A 26,168-nucleotide genomic window follows, 5' to 3' on the forward strand; every position below is an offset into this window, starting at 1 on the left:
AGTATTATTTCACGTTCCTTTTTCTTTTTAAGGAATCAGATTTGCTTTGCAAAGACCTTGGGGTGGAAGTAAGTAATTTTCTTTCACTTAGGGTAAAGAGGAGAAGAAAATATTATTGAAGAGCTAGGAGCAGTCCCTCTAGACTTTTTTACTTGTGTATGGCCTTAATAATGATTCTCTTGATTTATATATTCACTAATTTTGCTTTGACACAGTTGAACAGCACTGGGGTTCAGTTCCTGTTGTTTGTGACGGCAATATATCTTAACTATATTTTAAGAATATCAATTCTGGCTTTTTACGGAAAAGATTAAAAATCTAACAGTGTATACTTTTTGAGATTTTTTTAAATACATAAGTATACATAAATATCACTTGTGATGGATTTTTTCTAATTTTTTATATTTCCTTACTATGTGGTAGATATACTGCTGCGCCTACATTGCAAGGGACCGAGGATCTGCGGAGGATGTCAGGATTAACAACACAGAACTCTTGCTTGATGTTAAGAAGGCTCTTTTTTCCTTTTATTTTATGTCAGGACTGGCTTATATACACTACACGGCACCAGATGGAGGAGGGGAAAACAGAGTAGGGCGGATAGTCATCTCATGTTCCAAGGACCAGTTAAGATATATACAGGGGACCAACACAAGGTTGTGCAGAACAAAGAAACAACAAACCTGTTTTTCTTTTACTGCAGTTACAGCTGCCTGCCTTTATGGCAGCAGGGGGAAGTGAATTCTTAGCCAAGATCTTAATTCCTACAATTTCCCCTTTTTTATTTTCTACGAGAGACCCCTGGTTTAGGTCATGTAGGGTGTGCCATTCCTTACTCGTCCTCGGGGGACCTGGCAACCCCATGTCTTAGGTGGGAGGTTTCCCTACAAGGTGCCCATCATAGAGGATCCTCATGCATCTGTAACCAGACCTCATGACTGTTGGGAGAGCCATGGGCCAGACTGAATTCCTTTTGTGAAAAGGACTGTCAGATTTTGCATAGCACAAGAATCCCTGTCCAAGCCGCTACCAGCCCCAAGACCCCTAGAGACAATATGTCACACCAAAGCTGTATCCAACCTCTGATCTGGGCCAAGGCATTCCACCAGCCCTCTGCTGAAATAGGAGTATTTCAGGTCTTATTGACCTCTAGTATCTGGTGAGCCAAAACATTGGTAAAGTTTACAAAAGACAAGGCCCCATCAAGTGTGCTTAAGGAGGTTGACCCCTACAGAGACATTTGCATTTCAAACAAGGTGACACAAGAGGAATGACAAAGAGTGTGAGCAGGAGGCCTGCTACACCAACCCAACACTCCAAATTGTTCCCAAAGTAAGGCAGTTTGCTGATTTAAGTTAAGGAGTCCAAACTGATTAGGAGCATTCAGGGCATTCTGCATAGCTAGAGCTTCACTGATTCTGCCCGCCAGCTGGTTAACAGTCTCTGCATTGGAGGTGGACTGAGTTACAGCAATCCCTGCAACAACGGCAGCAGTTCCTGACACAGCAATGGCAGGAATGATGGCAGCAGCAATATCAAAGTCCCTTCTTGGCGGTAGAGGATAATCTCTTCTTCCCCCCCTACCCCCACCCCGTGTCCATCTTCCATCACCATGGGGGCAAGGGCAAGAACTCGAAATACCAGGGCATCAGAGTCCATCAGGGACAAGCAGTTGTTCAGGAAGCAGGTTCTGGAAGAACAATTGAGAGATTCTCCCTCCCACAAGGACCCATTAAAGGTGTAGCATAATGTCCCCAAGGCAAGGGACTATGCAAGTCATAATTTCTTGGGGAGATTCCAGCAAAGGGGCCTGGACCATGTAGTAGTATTTCCCTGTTCCCACTGGAAGTTTATGGTATAGGACCTCTCTAAGTCCTAAGCAATTGCTCATACTGGCATTGGAGTGAAAATCAGCAATGGAAGTATTACTCAAAACTATGCATGACACCAAGAATGACCCATTGGGCAATTGAGAAACAATAAGCACTCTCTGGAAGCAAAGGCTCCCCTGTGTCAGGAAGGTCAAATTACTTAGTAATGAAGTCTCCAGCGGCACATTGGCAGCTGGTAGTCCCAGGGAATGATTGGTGGAAAATAAAGAGGGAAACAAGAAACTCTTCTGACTAACTGGCATCAGGACTGGGGGTTCCTCACCAAGGCCCAAACCATCCATCCCTCCGTGGGCCGGAGATTCCAGTAAAGCTGGACTAGATTCCTGATCAGGTTCCACAAGGTGAACATGTCTTTCTGGTAACCAAATAGGTTTTTCTGTTCCTGGGGAAAAAACACAAACAGCCCCTCAGACTCTAGCCAATAGGGGGGGTGGGCAGTTGCCATTGTCCTGTACTTATGTCTTTTCATCTGACCCATCCCAATGTTTGAGAGGGTTTGTTCCAATGTCTCGCCATGGCAGACAAGTTATTTTTATCTGTAGTCAGAAAATTTTAAATATAAGCTATAGTAGATAATTGAAAATTGGGGGAGGTCCTATATTCCCCTTTTTTTATTTTATTAAAATATTGTTTAAGGGTGGCATGAGTGTGTTCCATAATGGCTTGTCCCATAGGGTTGTGTGGGATGCCAAAACAATGATTAATATGATGTTCCTTGCAGAAGGCCACGAAGCGATGACTAGCATATGTGGGGCCATTATCTGTTTTTAAGATATCAGGAATACACATATAGGCAAAGGCCTGTAAACAATGAGAGGTGATATCTTTAATTTTTTTCTCCAGAATGTAGAGACGCAAAAATCACCTTAAAATATGTATCCACTGAAACATACACATATTTTAATTCTCCTGATTGAGACAGGTGGGTGACATCCATTTGCCAAAAATTGTTAGCCCTTAGTCCCTGGGGATTCACCCTCTCATTGGGGGAATTATGATAAGGGGCACAATCAGGGCATCGAGAAGTAATCTGAGTGGCAACAGGTAAGGAGCAGTTAGTATGATACTTAAGAGAGTGTGTATTTAGGTGATACCTCTCATGAAGCTGGCAAGCATGTTACTTCTCTGTGAACATGACTATTGGGGGCCAAGTTAAAGGATCAGCAAGTTTATTGCCCTGGGCAAGGGGTCCTGGGAGGCCTGTGTGGGCACGTATATACCCCATGAATGCAGGGTATATCCGCTTCCAGATAAGATGTTGAAGCTTAACTAGAAGAGAATGAACTTAAGAGATGGGAAGGACATGGAGAAGTCTCTCTTGTCTTTACAGTATTACCAACATAAATGCTATCAGTATATAGATTAAAAGGTTCTTTATAAAAACAACTGAAAGGCCATTAGGCAAGCAACCAATTCGTCAGCCTAGGCAGACATTTGCATTTGACCAGAAACTACTAGAGCAAAACCCTTATAGGAGCCATCTGTAAACAATGACCATGCTCCTTGAGGTGGGGGGAGGGGGCTTCTTTATAATCTTAGGAAAAATTATAGGATGCTGCCTAAAAAATGACAGCAAGGGGCTATTTGGGCAGTGGTTATCAAAATTAGCTCCTGTAGAAGTGATCCATCCATCATGAGAGGTCTGTAAAAGCTCTCCTGTTTTAATGGAAAAGGGGGGGGGGCAGATCGATTGAACATCTCCCAGAAACTTTTGCCAATCATGAAGAGTTTTCAAATTTGAACAATCAATTAGGAGCCTTTGAGGATGGAGGACAGTCTGTTGGATTTGATGGCCCAGATAGGTGTAAGGAGGTTTCTTTTGAACTTTCTCTGGGGTCAAAATAAATTTGCGAGCCTCTAGGAGCTCCTGCAATTTAACAAACTCTTCAAGACATCTCTCCTCAGTGGGTGCTGCCAGCAGAATTTCATCCATATAATGGAAATTGTAGAGATCAGAAAACTTGTGCCTGATAGGATCCAGGCAGGCAGCTACATAAGCCTGGCATATTGTAGGACTATTAGCCATCCCCTGGGGGAGAACCACCTATTGAAAGTGAAGGGTGGGGTCCCAAAAATTAATTGAAGGAAGGCTAAATGCAAACCTGGGGCTATCTCGGGAGTGCATCAGAATGGAAGAGAAGCAATCCTTTAAATCAATAACAGTTAGATTCCAATCTTTAGGAATAACCACAGGTGAGAGCAAGCCAGGCTGAAGGGCTCCCATGGGTGTTGTCTTCAACAGTGAGGACTTGTCAGTTTGTGGGGAGCACTCTATAGTTAGCAACAGCCTGGGTTATTTGGAGAGTCCCGTGGAAGTCCTTCTTTAGCCAACAACTCAATTAGATGTAACCCAATCCTGGTACTGGAAGCTTCATTGTGTGACAAAAACAGCCAGTTGGGATTCTGTCTCTCTGGTCAGAGTGCTTGAGGCTTCCCAGGGATAGCCTGCTGGAGTTGGGAGCTGGGACAATGCGATGAGTGGGGGAAGGGAGTTTGGCAGGGAAGGTCTGTGAGATCCATTGAAGGTGGGTGCAGGAGGGGAAGGGAGACTGCAGCAGGGGCTCTGCCTGGAGCTGGAATGAGACTGGAGGTTTAATTTATGGAAGAGGGAGAGGTGAAGATCTGAAATTAACCTACCCAGTTCTCTTGTTTAGTTTTTAAAAGCAGTTCTCACAGTGTAGCCCAAGCTATCCTGGAACTCATCATATAGCCCAGGCTGGCCTCCAAATAATGGAAATCTTAAGGGCTTATATTACAGGCCCTTAACATCTTGTTTTTGTTTTTCAAGATGGGGTTTCTCTGTGATTTTGGAGGCTGACAGATTGGTCTCGAACTCACAGAGATCTGCCTGCCTCTGCCTCCCGAGTGCTGGGATTAAATGTGTTTGCCATCACCACCCAGCAGGCCGTAAACATCTTAAAAACAACCTCACAGGGGAAAGAAAAGATTCTTAGGCCACAAGAGAAAAAAAACATCCACCTCTGGCAGCCAGCTTATCAGTAGAAACCTTAGACTGTCCTTGTTTGTTTTCTGTTGTTGAAGTAAAGACCATGACCAAGAGCAACCTGTGAGGAAAAGGTTTGGCTTACACATGCCCTTTACGGTCCCTCGCTGAGGGAAGTCAAGGCCAGAGCTAAAGCGCAGCAGGAGCCAGGCACTGGCAAAGAGAGACGGAGGGGAACGCTGTACCCTGGCTTCTTCACCATGACTTGTTCAGTGTGCTTTCTTACACAACCCAGGACTACCTGCCTAGGTGTGGCACCTCCCACAGTGGGCTGGGCCCTCTCATGGCAATCATTAATTGAGAAAATGTCCTACAGACTTGCCCCTAGGCCATCTGATGGAGGCATTTTCTCAGTTGGGGTTCCTTCTTCCCAGCTTGTGTCAAGTTGACAAAATTCTGATCAGCATTCAGAGCAAGAGAAAATGAGTGAGAAAGACTAGAGACACAAGTTGAGGAGTGACTGTCTACATTGTCGTCGGAGCAGGACAGGAAGACCAGGGGTTCACCGTCATCCTCAGCTGCATAGTGAGTTTGAGGTCAACCCGAGACTTTGACTAAGAGGACACTAGGAGAATTCTCTCAAATGGAACAAAAAATGGCAAAGGGCTGGAGAGCTGGCTCCAAAGTTAAGAGTACTAGCTGCTCTTCCAGAGGACCCTGGTTCAGTTCCTAGCACCCACATAGCAGCTGGGTTAACTCCAGTTTCAGGAGGATCTGGCGCCCTCTTCTGGCGCCACTGCATGCTCACAGTACACAGATGTACATACAAAACACACACACACATACACACGCCCCTTTAAAAAATAAAAGAGATGTCAGCAAGTAAGAGGAAAATGCCAATAAGGATAATAATGCCTAGCTGAACTGGCTCAGGGGTTGAAGGTATACTGCTGCTCATACAGATGCCTGAGTCTGTCTTCTAGCACTCACATTCAGTGGCTCACAACTGTCTGTAACTCTAGGTCCAGGGTGATCTGACACCTCTTGCCTCTGTGCCTCCATAGGTACCCACGTCAACATGTGTATACCCGTACACACACACACACACACACACACACACACACACACACACACACACACACAATTTAAACTAAAAAAATAAGTAATTATGCAAACAAATGTCCTAATATGGTAATCATGGTGCATAAAAATGGGATTCTCACAGTTGTCTTCCAATGTCTACACACATGGCTGGACCCCCCCAATAAATAACAACATTTTAATTTGAGAATGTATCCCCTCTTTCTCTTTCTGTTAAGGATTGAACCCTTGGTCTTATAGATATGAGGCAAATGCTGTACTCAGCTATACCACCAGCCTGTTTCAAGGAACTATTTTAATTTTCTCCTTGGTTTCTTCTTTGCCTAATGATTGTTCAAAAATAAATTTTTAGGCAGGCGTGGAGGTGCACATCTTTAATCCCAAATCCCAGTGCTCAAGCAGCAGAGGCAGGGAAATCTCTGTGAGTTGGTGTCCAGAATGCACACTGCTCTTGCCAAGGACCCAAGTTACTGGGAAGTGGGAGATGTAGCTCAGTTGCTGGTGTGATTGCCTAGTGTGCATGACCTGATAGGTTTCATCCCTAGCACCACACAAAACAAAGTATGGTGATAAATCCCCATAAATTTCAGCATGTGGAAAGCGGGTGGTAAATTTAAGGGCAGCATTTGGAGAGGAGCTGAGAACATCCTGAGTTTGGAAACAAGACAAGGATGTCTCTTCTCACCACTTTCAATCAACATAGTTCTGTGAGTCCTGGCCAGAATGAGGAGTCAAGAGGAGGAAAGGATGCACCAACGGGAAAGGTTAAAAGGTTTCTCTCGGTGCAGATGGCATGATCTTATGCGCAAGTCTTCTCCAAATACCACCCAAGAGTATTATAACTAATAACATGAATTTAGAAGAGTTTCAGGGTACAAAATCAACACTCAAAACTTAGTAATTAGTTGCACTGCTAAAGCTAACAGCAAATACAGTGGTGTGTGTGTGTGTGTGTGTGTGTGTGTGTGTGTGTGTGTGTGTATGTGTGGTCACCAGAGCTATAGAAAAAAGTAGGAAAAATAAAAATCACACAGCACAGGTGAACTGAGTAGAGATGCAAAGACATGAAAAGATGCCTTTGTTGATGGGTTGAAATAGTTAATACCGCTAAAACATCTGTGCTATGTAAAGCAATTTACAGATCAGCACAATCCCTATCAAAACATGATGGCATTCGAATCAGTTACTTTTCTTGTTACTATGATAAAATAAGATGACAAAGCCACCTCATGAATAATGAGTTTATTTGATTACAGTCTATGTCAGAAGAAGTCACAGCAACAGGAGCTTGAGGCATTTGGCCAGTTTGTATCTGCAGCCTGCAAACAGGAATGAATGCTGGTGTTTAGCTAGCTTTTTCCTGAATATGCAACACAAGAGACCTGCCCGTGGGATGGATGGTGCTGTCCACACTTAGGGTGAGACTTTCTACCTCAGTTTAACATACTCTGGACAATCCACCTCACAAAAGTGGCCCGAGAGTTGTCTCCAGGGTGGTTCTAGATCCTGTCATGTTGACAATCAATTATAATCCATCACATAAAATTTAAAAAGAAAAGGAGGGAGGGAGGGAGGGAGGAAAGGAGGGAGAGAGAGAGGAAAGGATGAAGGGAGGAAGGAAGAGCAATAGGATCTCCGAGGCTTCCAGGGCTCTCAGAAAGGAAATCCCAGTAGGAGCAAAGACTAAGCTCTAAATTTCTCTCTCTGGTTCCTGCAGAGGGCGCCAAACACAAGTCAGCCCCTGTTAGTTATTCCTACACATGCACATACACCACCGTTCATGCTGTAGTTTGCTTCCTTTCTCCCCTTCTATTTCAAAAGCAACTTGAAAGAGGAAAATGATAACCCATGGTAGAAGGGCAGGAACTCAAAGCAGCAGCTCGAAGCAGTAACCATGGAAGAATATTGCCTTCCTGGCTTGCTCCCTCTGGCAGCACCAGCTACCCATCCTGCACAGCCTACCCCAGCTGCCCAGGGGTAGCATCACCTGCAGTGGGGTTGGTCCCTCCCATGCTCAGTTAGCAATGAAGAAAATGCCCACAGATGTGACCACCTGATAGAGGCAATTCCTTAATTGAAGGTCCTGCTTTCCAGGTATATCAAGTTGACAACATTCCAGATTCCAGTTACCATAAGAAATCACCTAAAACAACAACCATTTTATGTCATGGGCTCTGCTGATTAAGGTTTGGGACTACACTTGGCTGGGCCACTCTGTTTCTGTGGCTCCATTCATGTATCTGGTACCCAGGTGGAGATGGCTGAGAAGCAGGTACAAGGCCTGCATGGCCTTGCAAAGCCATCTCAAGGGAGCTGGCTTTCTTATGACAAAACTGGCTCCTCTAGGTATATTCTGAGAAGCTGTGTGACCTATGTCCTAACCTGAGGAAGTCATAATATTCCTTTGGTCAAAGCAGTCCCTCCCTTCAATATATTTAGAGCCTCATTTCCTAGCCCCTCTTCTCACTCACTTCTGCCTCAGCTGCACCATTGGAACCTGGAGATGTCAGAGTCTTGCAACAGAAAGTGTCACAAGTGACCCCATTCACATTACAGAAGCTAGGAGAAATCCGTCACTAAGATTGTGTTTCTTGGAAAGTTGTCTGGGACTGGGAAGAACTCAGGGTGTCAGGGTGTTCCCTCAGCAGGGAGTCCCTCAGATAAAGGCACTGTGGGCTTACTCCCTCTGTAGCTCAGTGGAGTTGGCTAAGGGGCAGTGTGGGGGGGGGGCTCCCTTATTCCATCACTCTGAAATGAGGACTTACTGTGTGGATCTGGATGGTTTTGAACTTGATATGTAGTCTAAGATGGCCTAAAGTCATGATCCTCCTGCCTCAGTCTCCAAGTTTTGGGATCACAGTTGTGTGCTACCACATCCAGTTTCACTCTTGTGTCATATGCTGAGTAGCCTTTGCTCCTGGAACCTCTAGGCACGTGTTTAATTAATGGAGGAATGAAATCCTTGGTCAGTGGCCAAGAGCCCTGACCTGTCAATCATGATGAGCTTTAAAGATTCCCCCATCATTGAGCCCAGTGTGTTCTCCACGTCCCTCATCATTGAGCCCAGTGTGTTCTCCACGTCCCTGTTAGGTTGGTTGACATTTGTGTGTCGCAGGAAATACTCAGAAATATGTTCTATTACTTTTCCTAAGTATTAGTTGCTAGACTTTCTCCAGAGACCATGCTTTGCTTACACATGTCAACTCTACAGCTGGGTAGTCCTGGGCTGACCTGACAAATGTGTCCCTGGGAGTCATTTGGGCAGAACAGGGTCCTCTCACTGATGAAGTGCTTTAAGCCAGTTCAGTACTGAAAGTATAAAACTTCAGCCCAGGAGGGGTCAAAGCCATCTGATGCCACTGCCATTCATCAGGCACCACAAAACCAGCTACAGAATTAATGGAAAGTGACATTTCTCCCAAGGTGTTGTCACCACAGTGGTCTTCTTTCCTAAGCGGCCACTGCTTCATGTTCGGTGGCATTTCCAACCTTGCTTTGTTACTATCGTCACCTGACATTTCATCACTGCCAGTCTCAATGACTGAACTCACAGGCTGTTAGTCCTCTGTGCCTTGAAGGTCAATCAGTATGAATGGAGCGTTGCCTGGGAGAATTGACCCCCATGGGTCACACTGCCCCAGAAAAGCAGTTTCAACTTCTAGCCTAAACATAGGATTGCACCACCACCACCGTGTGTGTGTGTGTGTGTGTGTGTGTGTGTGTCTGTCAACTTCTGCCCCTCCCTCTCTGTTTTCTTCTTTCTCCTCCTTCTCTCTTATATGTATGCAAACATGCAGGTACATGTGTGTGGAAGTTAGAGGACACCACCCTCAGGTGTTGAGTTGTTCTCTCTCTCTCTCTCTCTCTCTCTCTTTTTTTTTTTTTTTTTTTTTTTTTTTTGAGGCAGGGTCTCTCACTAGCCTGGAACTCACCAAGTAGGCTAGGCTACCTGCTGGCCATTGAGCCCAGGGTTCCACTTGTATCTGCCTCCTTGGATGTGTGTGTGTGTGTGTGTGTGTGTGTGTGTGTGTGTGTGTGTGTGTATATATATATATATATATATATATATATATATATATCTTTTATTTTATGTCCATCGGTCTTTTGCCACATGTCTATCTGTGTGAGGTGTCAGAAACCCTGGAACTTGAGTTACAGACAGATGTGAGCTGCCATGTGGGTAATGGGAATTGAACCCTGGTCCTCTAGAAGAGCAGCCAGTTCTGCTGAGCTCTCTCCAACTCAGGGTAATGATATTACAAGTGCACACTCCCACACCTAGCTTTCTTTATGATTTCAGTTCTGTGGATAGTACTCAGATCCTGGTGCTTGTCTGGCAAGCCCTCCTCAGCCTGACTGATCTCCCAACTACCAGCTAATTCCTGGCAGGGTTCCAGGCACAACATCCCATACTCATCTCAACTTCATAGTCTACAAAGAACCAGGCCCTGCACCCATTTTTACCATGGGACCTGATGTCAATTCCCTTGGTGTAGCCTGCTATGCTCAGGGCTTAGTTCATCACTGTCCAATTTACAGTCATTTTATAGGTATCTTTCCCCAAATCCTGTCCCCTCTGTCTTGGCTTGAAGAGCTGCCCTTGTTCTGGTGTTCTGTCTGTCTCCCTGCAAGGCAAAGAAACTACATTGGTGTTTTTTTGCCTCCTGGGTGGGATACACTGAGAGATGACTTGTAGCCGCATAAGAAACATTGTATTTTTCCCTATTTTGTAAGAAAGGATGTGGTCCAAACAGGTTCCCCAGATCAGCTCACATAACCAGTTTTTTTGTTTGCTTGTTTGTTTGGTTTGGTTTGGTTTTGGTTTGGTTTTTCGAGACAGGGTTTCTCTGTGGTTTTGGAGCCTGTCCTGGAACTAGCTCTTGTAGACCAGGCTGGCCTCAAACTCAGAGATCCGTCTATCTCTGCCTCCCAAGTGCTAGGATTAAAGGCATGCGGCACCACCACCCAGCTCACATAACCAGTCTTAAGGGAGAAACAAAAATGCTGTTGTCTCTCTAAGTAGGTGATTTATTAGCCCCACACCAGTAAATAATCTAAATGTGGGAATCTAATCTCCTTTCCCTCCCCCTAAGTTCTTCCCCATCTTTCTGGAGCTGTGGTACCCTGTGAGTCAGCCTCTCTTAGTAAGCCTAATGGAACTTCTACAGATTGGGTATGCACAGTCTTCCTGAACATCTACTGCAAGTGGCTGATGCCCTGTCAGAAAGAAAAGATCCAAAGTGATGGCCCCTGTGATGGAGGGTACTTGCATCTGTGATAGCTTTGTCAATGTGATATGATCTAGAGTAACCTTGGAAGAGAGTTTTGATGAGAGGCTGCCTGGATCTGTGGGTGAGTCTTTGGGGCTTGTCTAGACTATGTCATCAGTATATGACAAGCAAGCCCACTGTGGGTGGCATCGTTCCTGGAAGAGAAAGTTAGCTGAGAGGTAAGCATGCACATTCTAACTCATTGTTCTCTGCGCTTGAGTGTGCATGTGATGTAACTAGCTGCCTCACGTTCTGCAATCTTGACTTCTTCACAATGATGGACTGTAGCCTAGAGTTGTAAGTAAAAACAAACCCTTTCTCCACTAAGCAATTCCTTGAAAATATTTTTAAATGAGAGTTATTGTTTATCCTCTGTGTATAAGTATGTGGGTGCATACATGTGGAACTCAGAGAACAGTATGTCAGTTCTTCTGCCCATCATGTGGGTCATAGGGATTGGACTCACGTCATCAAGTACAGTAGCAGGTGCCTTTACCTGTTGAGCCATCTCACCACTCCACCCCACGCTACCCCCAAAGCTGTCTTTGTCAGGGTATTTTATCACAGCAACTAGAAAGGAAAATAAACAGCATCCTAACCCGTTTCTTGCCATTATTTTTTTTTGGAGAATTCTCAGAGGATAAACTAAGTGTAATATTGCAACCTTTGCCATCATGGGTTCAAGAACCCAGCTCTGATGGACTCAGTAGACACCATATTTCTGGCTGTTTTAAAGCAGACCTGAAATCCAAAACAGGCTGAGTAGTCCAAAAGCAGGATTTATCTGAGGCCCCAGGGTTGAGAGCTTGTGGAACGGCTGTTTTCCACTCCTCTGGGTTGTACTGGGGAGCAGATGGAGCTCACATTAGTGGAAGAGATCCTGGCAGCAGAGAGGAGGCCGGGAAATGAAGCAGGACCTTCACTGAATGCTGGACACCTCATGTGTGACTCAGTAAATACCACCCTGTGGCTGGCCTAATCTCATTTAGTTGCCAGCCATATCTCTGAAGACCTAGTCATAATCTCAGCCACTCATAAGACAGCCTCGAGGACAGTTGAGGGAATCTCTCACCATCTCCAGGGAATGCCCCATCAGATTATAGAGCAGCATCTACTTGGGCAAACTGGCAGAGTGGGAAGCTGGCTGACTCTGGGAGAGATGCTGTACCAGATGTGATCAGGGAGTATCCTCTTTTCTTCTTCTCTCCACACTGTAGCCCCTCATCCAGCTCCACATTGGCTATAAAATTACCTCAAGGAACATTTAACTGGCACATGGCTATGTGGCTGCCTGTGAAGAGCATCAAGTCACCTAAGACAGTAAATGTTGCTCCCCACGGTACGGGACTCAGGACAGAATGTGTCTTAACAGGACTTAGAGTGGCACTAGGTCTCCACCCAACAGGTCCTAAAGCAAGGTGAGAGCCAGGATTGAGCTAACAGGACTAGGCATGGTGATCTTTGGCATGTCTCACGCCTCTCTGGACATCGGTTTCCTCCATTACCCTCAAGGAAGCTGTGTGCTCTAAAAAAAATACAGCCATCTGAGAGTCTGGGAAGTAGAACCGAACCCAATCTTTCCACTCCATCCAGGATTGGTAAGCACTGACCCCAACACCCAAGGGAGAATGGACCACAGCCAGGAATTACCTTTATTCCTTGCTTGCCCACCCAGAAGCCCCAGAATAGTAATGTAATATAAATAGCATAAATGCCTGCCTGCGAAGACACAGCCTCCAGCTAATTTCTCTCAGTATATACAGTTCACAGTTCTGACTTGCTGGGTAAAAAGGTGCTGTCTTCTGAGTTCCCAAGACTTAGGCTCACTGAAGAGCTTTGTATAACAGCCCAGGGAGACAGCCTGTTTGATGAGAAGGTACTTGCATGTATTCAGGAGAGAGACAAAAAGAAATGTCTTTCCAAAAGAGAGCCAAACCCCACTCAGGAAATATGGGAAAGGCAGTTCTCAGATAGGCAGTGCTGAGGAAAAATGAATCCCAGGAAAAAGGAAGAGGTCAGGCACACTGGGAGAAACACAAGGGTGTACAAGATGCAGGCATGGAAGAGGCTCACAGGGCCATTCCAGCAGACAGCAGACAGAAAGGACTCAGCGGTGGAACCCTAGACCAGGGAAGCCAGCAAGAGAAAATACCAGCACCTGCCCTGGTGAGGGTGTGTGGAGTGAGTCTCCCACACAAGACATAATTGTGAAGGGTACTATCAAGATAGAGGCCAAGATGGCACCCGGGACTTGAAGCTATAACCACTGTCCCTTTGAGAACTTCAAGAAGAGTAAGATTTCTGTTCCGACATGGTTCACAGGGCAAAGTGACTCAGCTGAGCCTCCACCCTTTTCTTGGGAGTGAGCTTGGGTCATGTGGCTTTCTCAGTACTTCCAATTCCACCTGAAGTTGATCGGGCTCTGGCCAGTTGAAGGGTCGCTCAGCAGGTCTGAAGCTGGGAGCTGCCCCAAGAGAATATGCTCACCTTCTGTCTTGTGGTTCTTAAATCTTGACAGACCTAACAGCTGGCTGCCTTGGGTGAGAACAGCTGTGCTTGGAGGTCTGAAGGGTGTAGAAACCTGTGCACAAGCTCTCCCAAACCCAGATGAGAGCAGAACAAAACACACGAGCCCTGGCAATTCCCATATGTCTAACAGCGCTAAACCAAGTTCATGATCTGAGCCAGCATCTTTCCAGAAGAGATAAGGCATTACAGCCAGCTGTTTAGCCAGATGATGGGAGTGGGTAGTCCCCAGGGTGGGCATACAGAAGGTTTCTGGTTCTTTTAATTAAGACAGGATGCAGTGGTCCAAAACTCTTCCAGTTCCAGTCAAACTGAGTCAAAAGCATGTCTTAGCAGCAAGAATGTATCCTTGTTTTGTCACATGAAGGTCATTGGACACTGGCCCAAGAGAGAGTAAGGCCAGCTTGATGTGTGGTGCAGAGATACAGCCACCAATGACATGGGCTGCAGCCCACCTGTTCCTCCAGTCCCTCACGTGAAGTAACGGCAGGGTGTGGAGTCGATGTAGCAGTACTGGGTGCACCGAAGGTCTCCATATGATCTGAGGAAGACAAGGATACTGATCAGGGCAGAGACAGCAGACAGCACAGTGCGCAGGGAAAGGCACATTCTAAAAAAATAACTGGTGTTCCAACTGCATTGAACTACCATACCCCCCACTGAGCACCAAGGTCCAGGAAAGCTTTTCTGCCTCAGTTGGGATATGGGGCTCAGGGAGGATGAGTGGGGTTTCTGGAGATTTCCACATTAAGCTCTAGCAGAGAGACTATAGTGGGGGGGGGGAGGGTATGGTTAGCTCAGATGTTAACCATCTTCTGTGAGACAGTCACCCCCTTCTCGATGCCTGAGGGCTGCCTGTGAAATCACTCAGTACTAATACAAATGTTCTTTACTTGTGCCCAAGGGGCAGCATTGGCCTGGTATAGATGCTGAGTTCTCAGAATTTGGCTAGTGTGACTGAAGACCTGAATTAAATACACTAACAATTTTAAAATTAAATATCTACTTGGAACAGAGGCTGCCATATGGGACAGTGTACTCTACACATCTGCAAACACAAATGATAATCCACACACATTCACAGCTGTCTCTTGGAAGCTTCTAAAGATCACAGGAGTAGCCCTGGTTAGCTAGTGAATAAGCCCCCGGCTCTAATGTTAACTCTTTTCAGATGTTGACACTATATGACTCTATGAAGCCATTAAGGAACTTAATCAGACAAGATCCAGTAGGTAGCTGTCAGGAGCCTTCCTTAGTTCAGGCATGGGGTAGTGCACACAGACACGCATGTGTAGTGGGATCCTGGCTGAGTCTACCCAGGGTTGAAGTCTTAGGGTGACTTGAGATGTGCAACTAATTCAGCCAGATTACATATGCTAAGATGTGTTGGAGGGTGAGTTTTGAGGAGACTGGGATGGAGGTAATTGTTGGATAGGTGATGTCTATTTCCCAGTCTGCTGAAGGTAAGTGATAGAATCCAAAACTGAGGACATGGAATTGAGAGACTCAATGACCTAAAAGATAAGCACACAATTAGCTCCCTAGAGCACCACACAGCTGATTCTGAGACAGTCAGGTGAGCTCAGGATCATTTAGCACCATTCTGTACTAGAAGGTTACATTCTGCAGAGGGGTCTTCAGATAGTTTGAAGATGCCATTGTGAAAGCAAGGACCCTAACACATTTGAATACCCACTGAGGATGCTCAGCAGTAGCCAGACAGATCCTTGAAGGGGATGTTTTCTTGAAGGGACAATGATACTGTCAAGGTCAGATATTTTTCCTTTTATTTCTTAAAAATTATGTATGTTTGTCTCTCTGTGTGTCTCTGCCCCTCTCTGCCTCTCTCTATCTCTGTCTATGTGTGTGTACCCTGTGTGTATGTGTGTGTATGTGTGTATGTGTCTGTGAGTGTGTATATGTGTCTATGTGTGTATGTGTGTGTCTGTGTATATGTGTATGAGTCTGTGTGTCTGTTTGTGTGAATATATGTGTCTGTGTATGTGTGTCTGTGTGTGTGTGTGTGTGTGTTTGTGTGTGTGTGAGTGAGTGGTAAGGGTGCCACGGTGTGCATGTGGTGGTCAGAGGACAACTTTGTGGAGTCAGTTCTCTCCTTCCTTTACACAGGTTCTGGAGGATCAAAATCAGGTCACCAGGCTAGCATGGCACATGCCTTTACCCCCTGTGTCATGTTGCTGGCCCTCCTTTTCCTTTCTTAAGGCTTTCTTAAGGAACTGGGAATTGGGTCTAGATTTACTGAGCTATATTTTACATCCCTAAGGTTGCATATTAACTCTGGTCTGCTCTCATTTAGATTTGTGGGAAGTGGGCATTGTGCTCTAGGAATTAAGCTGGGTGGACAGATGGAACCTGTCCTCATGTTACCCGCTCGCTGCCTTCCTCTCTACTTCCTCCTAGGCCACAGCCCAGGAACCACTGGAACTACCAGACCTGGAACCTGCTGCTCTGACCTGTCCCAGGAAGATGTTGATAGCTGTGACTGCTCTGACTGAGGCCACCTGGGGACTGTGACTCTATGTGATCACTAGGGGAGCATGGACTCTATCCTACCTCAGTGTCTAGAAATTACCAGAAACATAAAAGGCCCTTAAAAATATCTGTGAAGGAAAGCAGGCGAGGGGAGATTCTGGAAGAGTATAGAAGGCCTCCCTACCCAGGGAGATAGGTCTCGCATGTCAAGTAGCCAAAGTCAGAGCCATCACAATCCTCCACGCCCTGGTGCCGGTAACCGTCTCCACAGTAGGCCCGGTGACAATCTAGGGGGACAAAAAAGTATAGCTCTGAGAAGCAGCAAGGTGAAACATGATTGCCTACACAGTAAGGTCAGTGTGGCCCAGTGGAGTTGCTAGAGCTTTCCACCCACTTGAGAACCAATTTTCGGGAGGCTTCAGACTTACCCTGGACTAAGTGTCATACTGGCATACCAGGGTTCTGTATAACACACCTGCCATTTACTTGTCAGGGGACAAGATCCTTCATGTCATCTGTAAAACTAGGAAGGTGGCATTGCCTCCCCTTCATATAACTACTGTGGAATGTTGGTAAGGTAAGGCGTAGGGGACTGGAACAGCAGACTCCTGTGAGAGAGCATGTAAGGTTTCTGCCTACTACTAGGCTCAGCCTGTGTTCCTGATGGACTATGTGTCCTCCACAAAGACCTCTGTCTTCATATAAGCAGTAAGACTCCATCCACCTACCTACACCAGGGTCTTGCTATGTAGACCATACTGCCCTTTTTACTTTTGGCCATCTTCCTGCCTCAGCTTCTCAAATGTGCCACCATGTGTGGCCCAACCTCATTTTTAGATGAAACGGAGACCTCACTACTTTCTTTTGATGGTGACAACTCCTATTGAAGGATTCTGGGGAAAGCTATTGAAGGAATTCTAGGAAAAGCCAATACCCCATAGATTGTCATCCAAAAGCTGCAAGAGCCTGGTGCAGATAGACTGGGAGAAACAACATCCTTCTGCTTCTCAAACCCACCCTGGATAGAACTTCATCCCAGTGTCTGTCATCTGTCCCCTAAGGACAAGGACAGCAATGGTGCCCACACATTCCTAGTTTTCAGCAAACCAAGTCATGGATGAACGTACTGACCCCAAGCCACATCCAGACAACTCCCACGTATGTCAGCTGGAGGGACCTCTGAAGACACGAGCCCCGGGTCAAGCCTCTCTCACAGTCAAGAGAGCCAGGCTCAGCTGGAAATGGTCTGCTACTGCCATCTCTGGGTGGCAAAGAGCCAGCAGCTGGACAGTTTTGACTATGAAAACTGTACTTCTACCTCATCTCCTGCTCTGACCACTTTATGTAAAAGACAAAACAACAACAAAAACAAACAAACAAAAAACCCAAATCATCGAAAATCCCCCAGATCCAGGTCCTAGCACTATCACAAGAGTTGCAGGCAGCACTGGTGACTCTTCTCTCCACTGACAGACCATGCACCTGCTGTTCACCTAGAAAAGGAGTTCTGACCCCATCTCCTTCTGCTTTTCTAGGGTCCCAAGTGAGGGACATCACCTTCCTCTTCTAAGCATGCAAAGAAGTAGGGCTTGGAAGAAAAAGGGCCAGGTAGGCCTGTCTGGGACAGCATGATCCTGAACACCTTCCCTATTGACATGCTTGTGTGAGGGAAGAATTAACATGCTGCCTGGAATTGGGAAGGGGCTCTCCAAAACAGTCCCTGGTATACTGCCTCTTGTCTTTGCCTCAGACCATCACAGCTGGTAGCCAAGGCTTACCCCATCCCCTCAGCTGGTCAAGCCCCCCAGGCTGGGCCCCACTCACCAATGCAGTCGTCCCCCACATCGCGATTACCATCGTCACACTCCTCTCCAGGCTGTAGCACCCCATCCCCACAGGTGCCATGCTGGTTTATGGTGTAACCCACAGGGTAGAAAGGGGTCAGCTGACCAAAGAAATACATAGCCATTAATGAGTGTGCCATGCCCAGACATCCACAAACAGGCAAGTCTCTGGCATCTGGGAACAGATGCCCTAAGTCTAGGGGACACCCCTTAGCTTCCTTCAGGGAAGGGGTAAGAGAGACTATCTTTCCCAAAGGAAAGCCCGGCTCAAGATGAGCTTTTGTTTGGGGATGGGGCTGCTCACAAAACCAGGGAGGGAGGATGCATAGCTCTCCTGCAGGCACATAGCAGATGTGTAGTCCAGCCCCAACTGTCTAGCTGTCCTCCCTTCTAATAGGACTGTCCCTTTCCTGAGTGAGGACAGAAGGATCATAGCCCAACAGGCCTGCCCCAGAGTACCTGGATGGGAAGCCAGCCAAGGCTATCTTTGAAGTACAACGATCGCTGGTCTCTGCGAAAGGCAATGGCATTCTGGGTGTTCAGCTTCTCAAGCTCTTCCTGGCTGTTCACCACAAAAATCTGCCAGAGAACATAATGGTCAAGGCCCAGAAAAGATGTCCCAGGTCAGGTGGGGCCAGAAAAGCAGACTCAGTTTGTTCCTCATAGGGAGGAGTGTCAGAAAGCCCATACTATGTCAATCTGGTTCACAATGCCCGAGTTTGACATAAAACTATCTACCTTGATGTAACATGTTTAAATGTTTTTTCTAACATGTAGCCAAGGCTTGAAAGATGATGCTATTACATAGGTAAGTAATTTGACATCTGGATCAACAATGTTCATTCACCATGATGACCATTACAAGCAATACTGTGTGTGGAACTCAGGGCAAGCTCTAACCACCGAGCTGCATGCTTAGCCAAAGCCCAGCTCTTTCAAACAATATAATGTAAGCCACATTTGAGTTAGTCCTGAAAGTAAAAAGTGGGGAAAATGTCCCTGAAGACTTCACATCCAAATTAACAGTCTGCTTATTTTCTTTTGATTTTGTCCCCACTTTGCAATTTCCTATAGCCAATGGGTAGCCACTGTAACAAGGGAAATTGAACTTTGCTAAAGTACATCACAAAGGTACAGAGCATCCTCAGCACCCACTCAGACCGTGCCCTGAAGGGCCTTACAGCAGGAACTCGAGGGGAGCCAGGCCCATACATGGAGTCCCCATGGGAGGGGTTATTCATATTCACAGGGGGTCCACAAAGACATCTTCCTGGAGGCCCTGGAAGTCCTCTTTCTCCTTTTAGTCCCATGACAAGTTGTCCTAGGAAGCAACAGAATGTTACATTACTAGAGCTAAACAAATCAGGAGATGTGGGCAACCTATACAAGAAGAAACATGAAAGCTGCAGGCAGATAGAAGGCAGGGAGAGGCTCCTGGCCATGGTGTGGAGGAGTAAGGGTAAAGAAGCCATTAAGCGATGGGCCTCCTCCTCAATCCTGCCTTGAAGACACACACAAGACAGCTGGTCTGTAGCAGCCTTAGTTCAATTACTAACAACCTGTGGGAAAGATGAGGGTTTTGTGGGACGTAAAACTCTGAGAGTGACAACTAGAGGCAGAACCAAACTAACAGCTTGCCTGTTGATTATCTCTAGGTTTCTTATAGGACAACATGCCCTATTTGTGACCATTATTAAAAGGGTCTTCTTGCAGATGGATATGCAATGGGTGAAAACCTTTTACTGTATTTTTTAATGATTATTTATTTAGGGGAGGAGGCTGTGTATATCAGGGCACAGGAATGGAGGTCAGAGGGAAACTCTGGGGAGTTAGTTCTCTCTTCTCCTCCCACTAATGAGACCTGTAGACGAAACTCAAGCCATCAGGCACCTGTACCCACTGGGCCTCCTTGCTAGTCCAACTTTCACTGCCTTGTTGGTTTTTGTTTTTCAAGACAGGGTTTCTCTGTCCTGAAACTCTCTTTGTAGACCAGGCTGGCCTTGAACTCAGAGATCTGACTGCCTCTGCCTCTAGAGTTGGGATTAAAGGTGTATACTACTGCCCAGCCATTTCACTGTCTTTTAAATTTCTAATATGGAGGATAATTATGGAGGAATTTTGTGGTGTGTGTGGTTTTGTTTGTTTGTTTCTCCTGGAAGAAAATAGAACATTTCCTGCACAGGGCATTTCTCCCTCCAGGTACTAAGAAAAGTCAGGGTATACCCAGGAAGAGTGTCGTTAGGAAATGCACTCCCTAGCAATGTCTAGGTCTGTAGTTCTCATTTTGACTTTCACTTTTACTCATCATTTATTATTTTATTTTTCAGATGAAGTCTTACTACATTTACTAGCCTGGCTTTGGACTCCTGGATTCAAGCAATCCTCCCATCTCAGCCTCCAAAGTGACTAGAACCGCTTACCCAGTTTTGCCTTGGCTTTTTATTGTGTTTCCTGGGTGCTGTAGTCCATGCTGCCCAGGAACTTGCTACATAGACCATGTTGCCCTTAAAGTGGTGACAATTCTCCTGTCTCTGTTTGCACAGGTGCTGGGATTGCAGGCTTAAATTATCATACCCAGATTCTTCACCTTGGCTTTTAAAGGCCTTGATACTTAAGTCACACCCAAACCAATTCCATAGGAACCTCCAGATATCCATAGGTTTGTTTGTTTCTTTTTTTCAGTGCTGTAGATGGAACCCAGAGCCTTTGCATACACTCTGGCACTGAGCCACACTCCCCACCCTTGGGCATCCATAATTTTAAAAGTTTTCAAGATGTTCCCATTGTACACCAAGAGAGAGAACCACTAGGGAAATGGTATGTGTGTAGAATATCCCCCCATCAAACCATCTTCCTCAACCTCCATCCCTTCCTTCTCCAAGGGCCTCTTAGGTTCCTTCTGTTCTCAGTTAAAACTTCACCTCCTCAGAGAAGCCTTCCCAAATCCTCCCCCTGTCACATTGGCTTTGGGACATTCACTTACGACTGTTCCTCACGATACTCCTTTCTGCTTACAAGCCTACACACTCAGATTACTCCATTAATATCTGTATTCCCGAAGGCTAAATCTGACAGGGGCAGGCTAAGGCTTGACACATATTTGGAACAGGGTGTCTGTTCAATGATTGAATGATTAATTAGAGAGCAAAGGTCTTTGTGAAGGATTGGAAGCCACAGCTGTGCCTGGACAAGAAAAGAGAGGAAGGGGCAGGATGAAAAAATTGAAAAGCACATGCCCCTCCTCTGGGAACAATAAGGACCATTGGAAATCAGCCTGTCCTTGGTCTTACCCAGTCAGTGGAGGCAGACAGGAACTGGGAACAGAGTCTGTAGATGGCACAAATAAAGTAAACCCAGGGTGCAATATCTGGTCAGGACCATAGGGAAGAGCCCACACCCTAAAAAGGACCCAGGGGAATGAACCAACTCACAAACTGGTCCAACATCAGATGTCAAGTTACAGCTCTAACAAGGAAAGGAGTAGAGTTCTGTGGGAGAAGCACCAGTCTTGGGTTCTGATTTTTCAGAAGACTCCAAGGAGACAAAGATACCATCAGCTCCAGAACTGGGTTTTAAAAGCCTGGGAACATGAGGATTTTCTACCTGGAGAAGTGGGGCTGTGACAAGGAGAAATGTGAGAGTGTCAATGAAGCAGCCTTCTGGAATGTTCTACAACCCCAGAATGCCTCTGGAACCATAATATCAATCAGTGGTGTGACTGAGATCTGAACTCATGCTTCTCCTAACTGTGTCCCATTCAGATGGACAGATCCAAGAATACAGGTTCTCTCAGGTAGCTGTCATTCCCAGGTACCACGTGGATTCATTTACCCTGTCTAAATAAGGAAAGAATTATCCAAATCTGTAATTACATTATTGCAAATTACATCTTAAATTTTGCCTTTATTCCTTCCTCATCCTCCCCCAACCCTACTGCTTTCCCTGTAACTTGAGTAATTAAAACTTCCTACCGTCTTTGACTCCTCTAGCACCAGCTGGCCACGGGGTGCTGAGAGACAGACCTGAGGTAGCCTCCCAACAGGACATGGCAGGGAGCCTACAGCCACCCATGGACTATGCCCACTGCTTCCGCTTCCTCCCAGTTGGCAGAGAATATCCATCATCCTGCCAGCTTCCTGCCACGACGCCCTGAAGGGCACAGCGACTTGAACTTCCTCACCTCAGCTTTACTGCCATGCCCTGTAATCAGAGGACCTTGCTCCCCATCTTTGCCCAGGAGCTTCTTGTGGAAAGCAGGCCAGAAGGGGATAGTGTGAGAAGGCAGAGGAACCAGAATGACAATCAAAAGTCTGTGTGGAAGATTTAGGAACCACGGGTGGGGACTGGACTGTGGTGACCACTAGTCAGCTCTGTAACCTTGTGGAAGCTCAAGGCTTTTAGACATAAATGAACGACTGAAACAGACTTTACCTTGTGTTCTCTGGGGCTCAAGGATATCGCAAGAAAGCACTGAGGAAGGGGCAGATCTTCTTGAGTGGCTTTTGTGACTCTTTGTTTGGCCTATTTTCTCTTAAAGTCTTAAAACTTCCCATACTCTTAAATAGATACCAGCCTATGCCATAATACCTGGTAGGTTTGTGGCTTTTATCAGTGGAAATTCACTCCAGGGGACTTCTCTATATTATTATCCAAGTTAGGTATAGGGATGTCCCTTCTAACCCCTATCTATACTTCCAGCCTCCCTCCCCGTTTTTCACAAAGAGCGGGGAGACTGCCCCCATTTTGCCTCTGTTGCCTCTTTATCCCTCTTCCTCTGAGTGGCTCCTCAGAGAGGAAGTAATTTGAAAAAAAAAAAAAAGGTAGAGGGAGAGAACATCAGTGAAGAGAGGCAGCCTATAGTCCTGCTAGACTGCAGGTGTAACCCAGAGGAATAGAGCAAGTCCCTGTAGGCTCCAGTCACTATGTGGTTCCAACCACCAGATGCCATGGGGGATGTGATGCTGACTCACTTCTCAGTGTGGTTGGCATATAGAAGGAAGATTAAACACATCTGCAGAAAGCAAGAGTAAGCTGGGGATATAGTTTAGCATATATGAAGCCCTGTGCTCAGCACCACACACACACACACACACACACACACACACACACACACTGAATGGCTATATCATCTGATTTGGCCTCAATGACACATGTCTGTAATCCTAGAACTTGGAAGATAGAGGCAGAAGAATCAGGAGTTTAATGTTATTCTCAGCTACATAGTGAGTTAAAGGCCAGTTGGGTGTCTTTAATCCCAGTACTTGGAAAGCAGAGGCAGGTGGGTCTCTGTGTGTTCTAGACCAGCCTGGTCTACAAGAGCTAGTTCCAGACAGTCTCCAAAGCCACAGAGAAACCCTGTCTCGAAAAACCAAAATGAACATCAAAAACAACAACAACAACAAAAAAGGCCAGTTTGAACTATATGACTATATAAGACACTATCTCAAAAAAAAAAAAAAAAAGACACATACATAAAGAGGGAGAGATAGAGAGGAAAGTACTCAGAAGGCAAAGACACTCACCAAGCCTGATAACCTGAGTTTGGCCCTCAGGTGAAAGAGAGAACCAATCAATAAGTTGTCCTCCAACCTCCACATGCAAGCTGTGGCACAGTCATACACACATATTAATAATGATAATGATAGTAACAATAATAGTAGTAGTAAAGAAGTAAAAGGAGGAAAGAAGGAAGCAAATTGCCAACACAGACCCATAACAGAAAGAACAGTGCAGTGCATCTTCTCGGGAGAGCACAGGGTAGTTGGGGGTGGAGGGGTGTAGGCATCACCATACAGAAGAGATGGAACTAGAAAGTCAGGGAAAGAAAATAAAACTGTGCTGGCTGCTAAATCCTTGGGTTCCAGTTCTCAAAACTGATGACACCAATATGGCTTTGTGAGAACCTGCTCACAGTCCCCAGGACCAGGAAGGAAACTCAAGTTGGTTTACAAGGACACAGAAGCACAATAGGAACATTAAGGTCTGCCAGCCTTGTATGCATCTACCTCACCACATGTCCCCAGAATCCTCCGGTTTTTAGCACCTAAACACTCCAAAACCCGAGAAAGTTCTTTCCACCAACATGCTTCTACCATGCTGTCATCCAATTGGTAGTGCATGGTGCTCCAAGAATTTTCAGTTCTAAAGATGCTGTGATGTACCATAAATGTAAATAAGAGGTGGGCAAGGAGCAGGTCAAAGTAGGAGTGCCTTTCCCCAATGTGTTCCTGCCAAAATTTACCATGATCTTCACCTAAGTTGTTTGTGGCAGTTAAAAAGGTAGGAAAGAAATAAACCCAAAAGATTGATTCTTCATGGCATCTTGACAGGATGGAATGCTACAGTAAACTTTCTTTTGGTTTAAGGGATCTAACAGAATAGGATTTTTTATGATAACCTCACTATGAGATGGCAAACATGTTCCCATAAATACAGTAGGCATTGTGGAATTTTAAAATGTTTTAATTTTATTAAGATAAATTAAAATTATGATTCCTGTCATATAGCTAAGGACAGACCTAGGAATGCTGTCTTTTTAGGTTGAGCAGATAAGGGAATAAAATAAAGGGCTTAATTAATCAAATTAAATAGTAAAACAGACCTAGTTCATCTTCTCTTCAAGTACTAACCAGGCCCCCATAATCCACTCTTAATTTCTTTTTAGAAGTTCCTTACAATGTACTCAACATATCCAATGCAAATAAATAATCTTTCATCACACTATGTAAGACAGAAAAGGTTGCAATGCCTTCTGGGTTTAAGATAATGTTTAGAGCCATGAAACATGTATTTCTAGAAAAAGATTTTAGTTGATAAAATAGGTATACTTTTCACTGACAGTATAAATGACATCACCAATGTAATTTAGTCCCTCTCAACTTCCTAAGTGTATTCTCCAGAATGTTAAAACAAAGTTGAGTGAACCAAATCATATAGAAATTATGAAGGTATGCAAAAGAGCTTCTGGCAGTTTCTAACAAGAGACAAAGCACAGCTCTGCTGGCATCTCTTTATGGCCTCTCTGGGGACCTAGTTAGATGGGAAACTGTGTAGACCAAGTGAAGCTGCATATAGGGCACCTGGGGTCTTACCTGCAGATGGGGCACCTGGAGGCCCTGGAGGACCTTGACGACCAGGTTGACCAGTAGGCCCAGGCTTGCCTGGTGGGCCCATAATTCCACTGTCTCCCTTTTGACCCTGATAGATAGAAAGATAAATCCTGTTGTGATGTCATGGCATGCCAAATTCCTTCTCTGCTTGCCTCTAAATCAGAGACCACTTAGTTCAGACAAGCAAAAACTCATGGTGGGATAGAATTGGTCTCCAGCACCCAGCCCTTGAGAAGGGCAGAGCAAGTGATCTGTGCATATTTTAAGTTCTCATTAAGCTCTCATTCTGTTGTAGAAACATGGCACAGGACAACAGAACCAATCCACCTCATTCCCTGGCAAGAATTAGGAAATGGAGTCTCAGGATGTTTGTGCAATACCTGAGTATTGAGGTAGCTGAGGTAGACCTATAATTTAAGTTTTCATCTACTTGTTAGGATTATTTTCCTTCTATCAGAAAAGCTGCTTATACCCGTGGACTTCCCACTGCTCTCTTGGTACAGACCCAGCTCCTTACTGAACATGGCCTGCTCTCCAGCCTTCAGTCAAAAGGGTTTTTTTGTTTGCTTGTTTTATTTTGTTTTTGTTGTTGTTTAAGACAAGGTTTCTCTGTGTAACTTTGTGGACCAGGCTGACCTCAAATTCAGAGATCCACCTGTCTCTGCTTCCCTAATGCTGGGATTAAAGGTGTGCTACCATGCCTAGCCAGAGTTTTTTGTTTGTTTGCTTTTTATTGTTGTTATTGTTATTTTTGTTTTTATTGTTATTATTGTTATTATTGTTATTTTTAGTAAAAAAACACCATGATTCTTATGCCACTTCTAAGAAAAACCTTTTCTCTCTGCCCTCAAACCTTCTCCATGCCTCTTTGTTTCACTTTTCAGCTCTGATATCTAAGCAGTAAGGTCTCCCTTGATCTCCCCAGGCTACACTGGTGTTCCTCACCACATTCTCTCAAAACTTTCTTTTTCAAACTTTTGTTGAGGTACATG

At 45.4% G+C, this 26,168-nt stretch overlaps 1 protein-coding gene across 2 annotated transcripts in view; it reads right to left on the minus strand.

The window, feature by feature from the left end:
- Window positions 1-13,977: 13,977 nt before the first annotated feature.
- The window catches only part of Colq (collagen like tail subunit of asymmetric acetylcholinesterase), a 52,044-nt gene continuing 39,853 nt past the window's right edge, over window positions 13,978-26,168 (minus strand). For both annotated transcript variants that reach the window (XM_051177845.1, XM_051177847.1), the window contains exons 12-17: window positions 25,159-25,264; window positions 19,249-19,388; window positions 18,527-18,646; window positions 18,048-18,168; window positions 16,408-16,510; window positions 13,978-14,274 (exon numbers count right to left, since the gene is read on the minus strand). In XM_051177845.1, the coding sequence (XP_051033802.1) occupies window positions 14,205-14,274; window positions 16,408-16,510; window positions 18,048-18,168; window positions 18,527-18,646; window positions 19,249-19,388; window positions 25,159-25,264 (660 nt within the window). In that variant the 3' untranslated portion in view covers window positions 13,978-14,204. The remainder of the gene's footprint in view (window positions 14,275-16,407; window positions 16,511-18,047; window positions 18,169-18,526; window positions 18,647-19,248; window positions 19,389-25,158; window positions 25,265-26,168) is intronic.

The sequence above is a fragment of the Phodopus roborovskii genome, unplaced genomic scaffold, assembly GCF_943737965.1.
Source record: "Phodopus roborovskii unplaced genomic scaffold, PHOROB, whole genome shotgun sequence".
Taxonomy (NCBI): domain Eukaryota; kingdom Metazoa; phylum Chordata; class Mammalia; order Rodentia; family Cricetidae; genus Phodopus; species Phodopus roborovskii.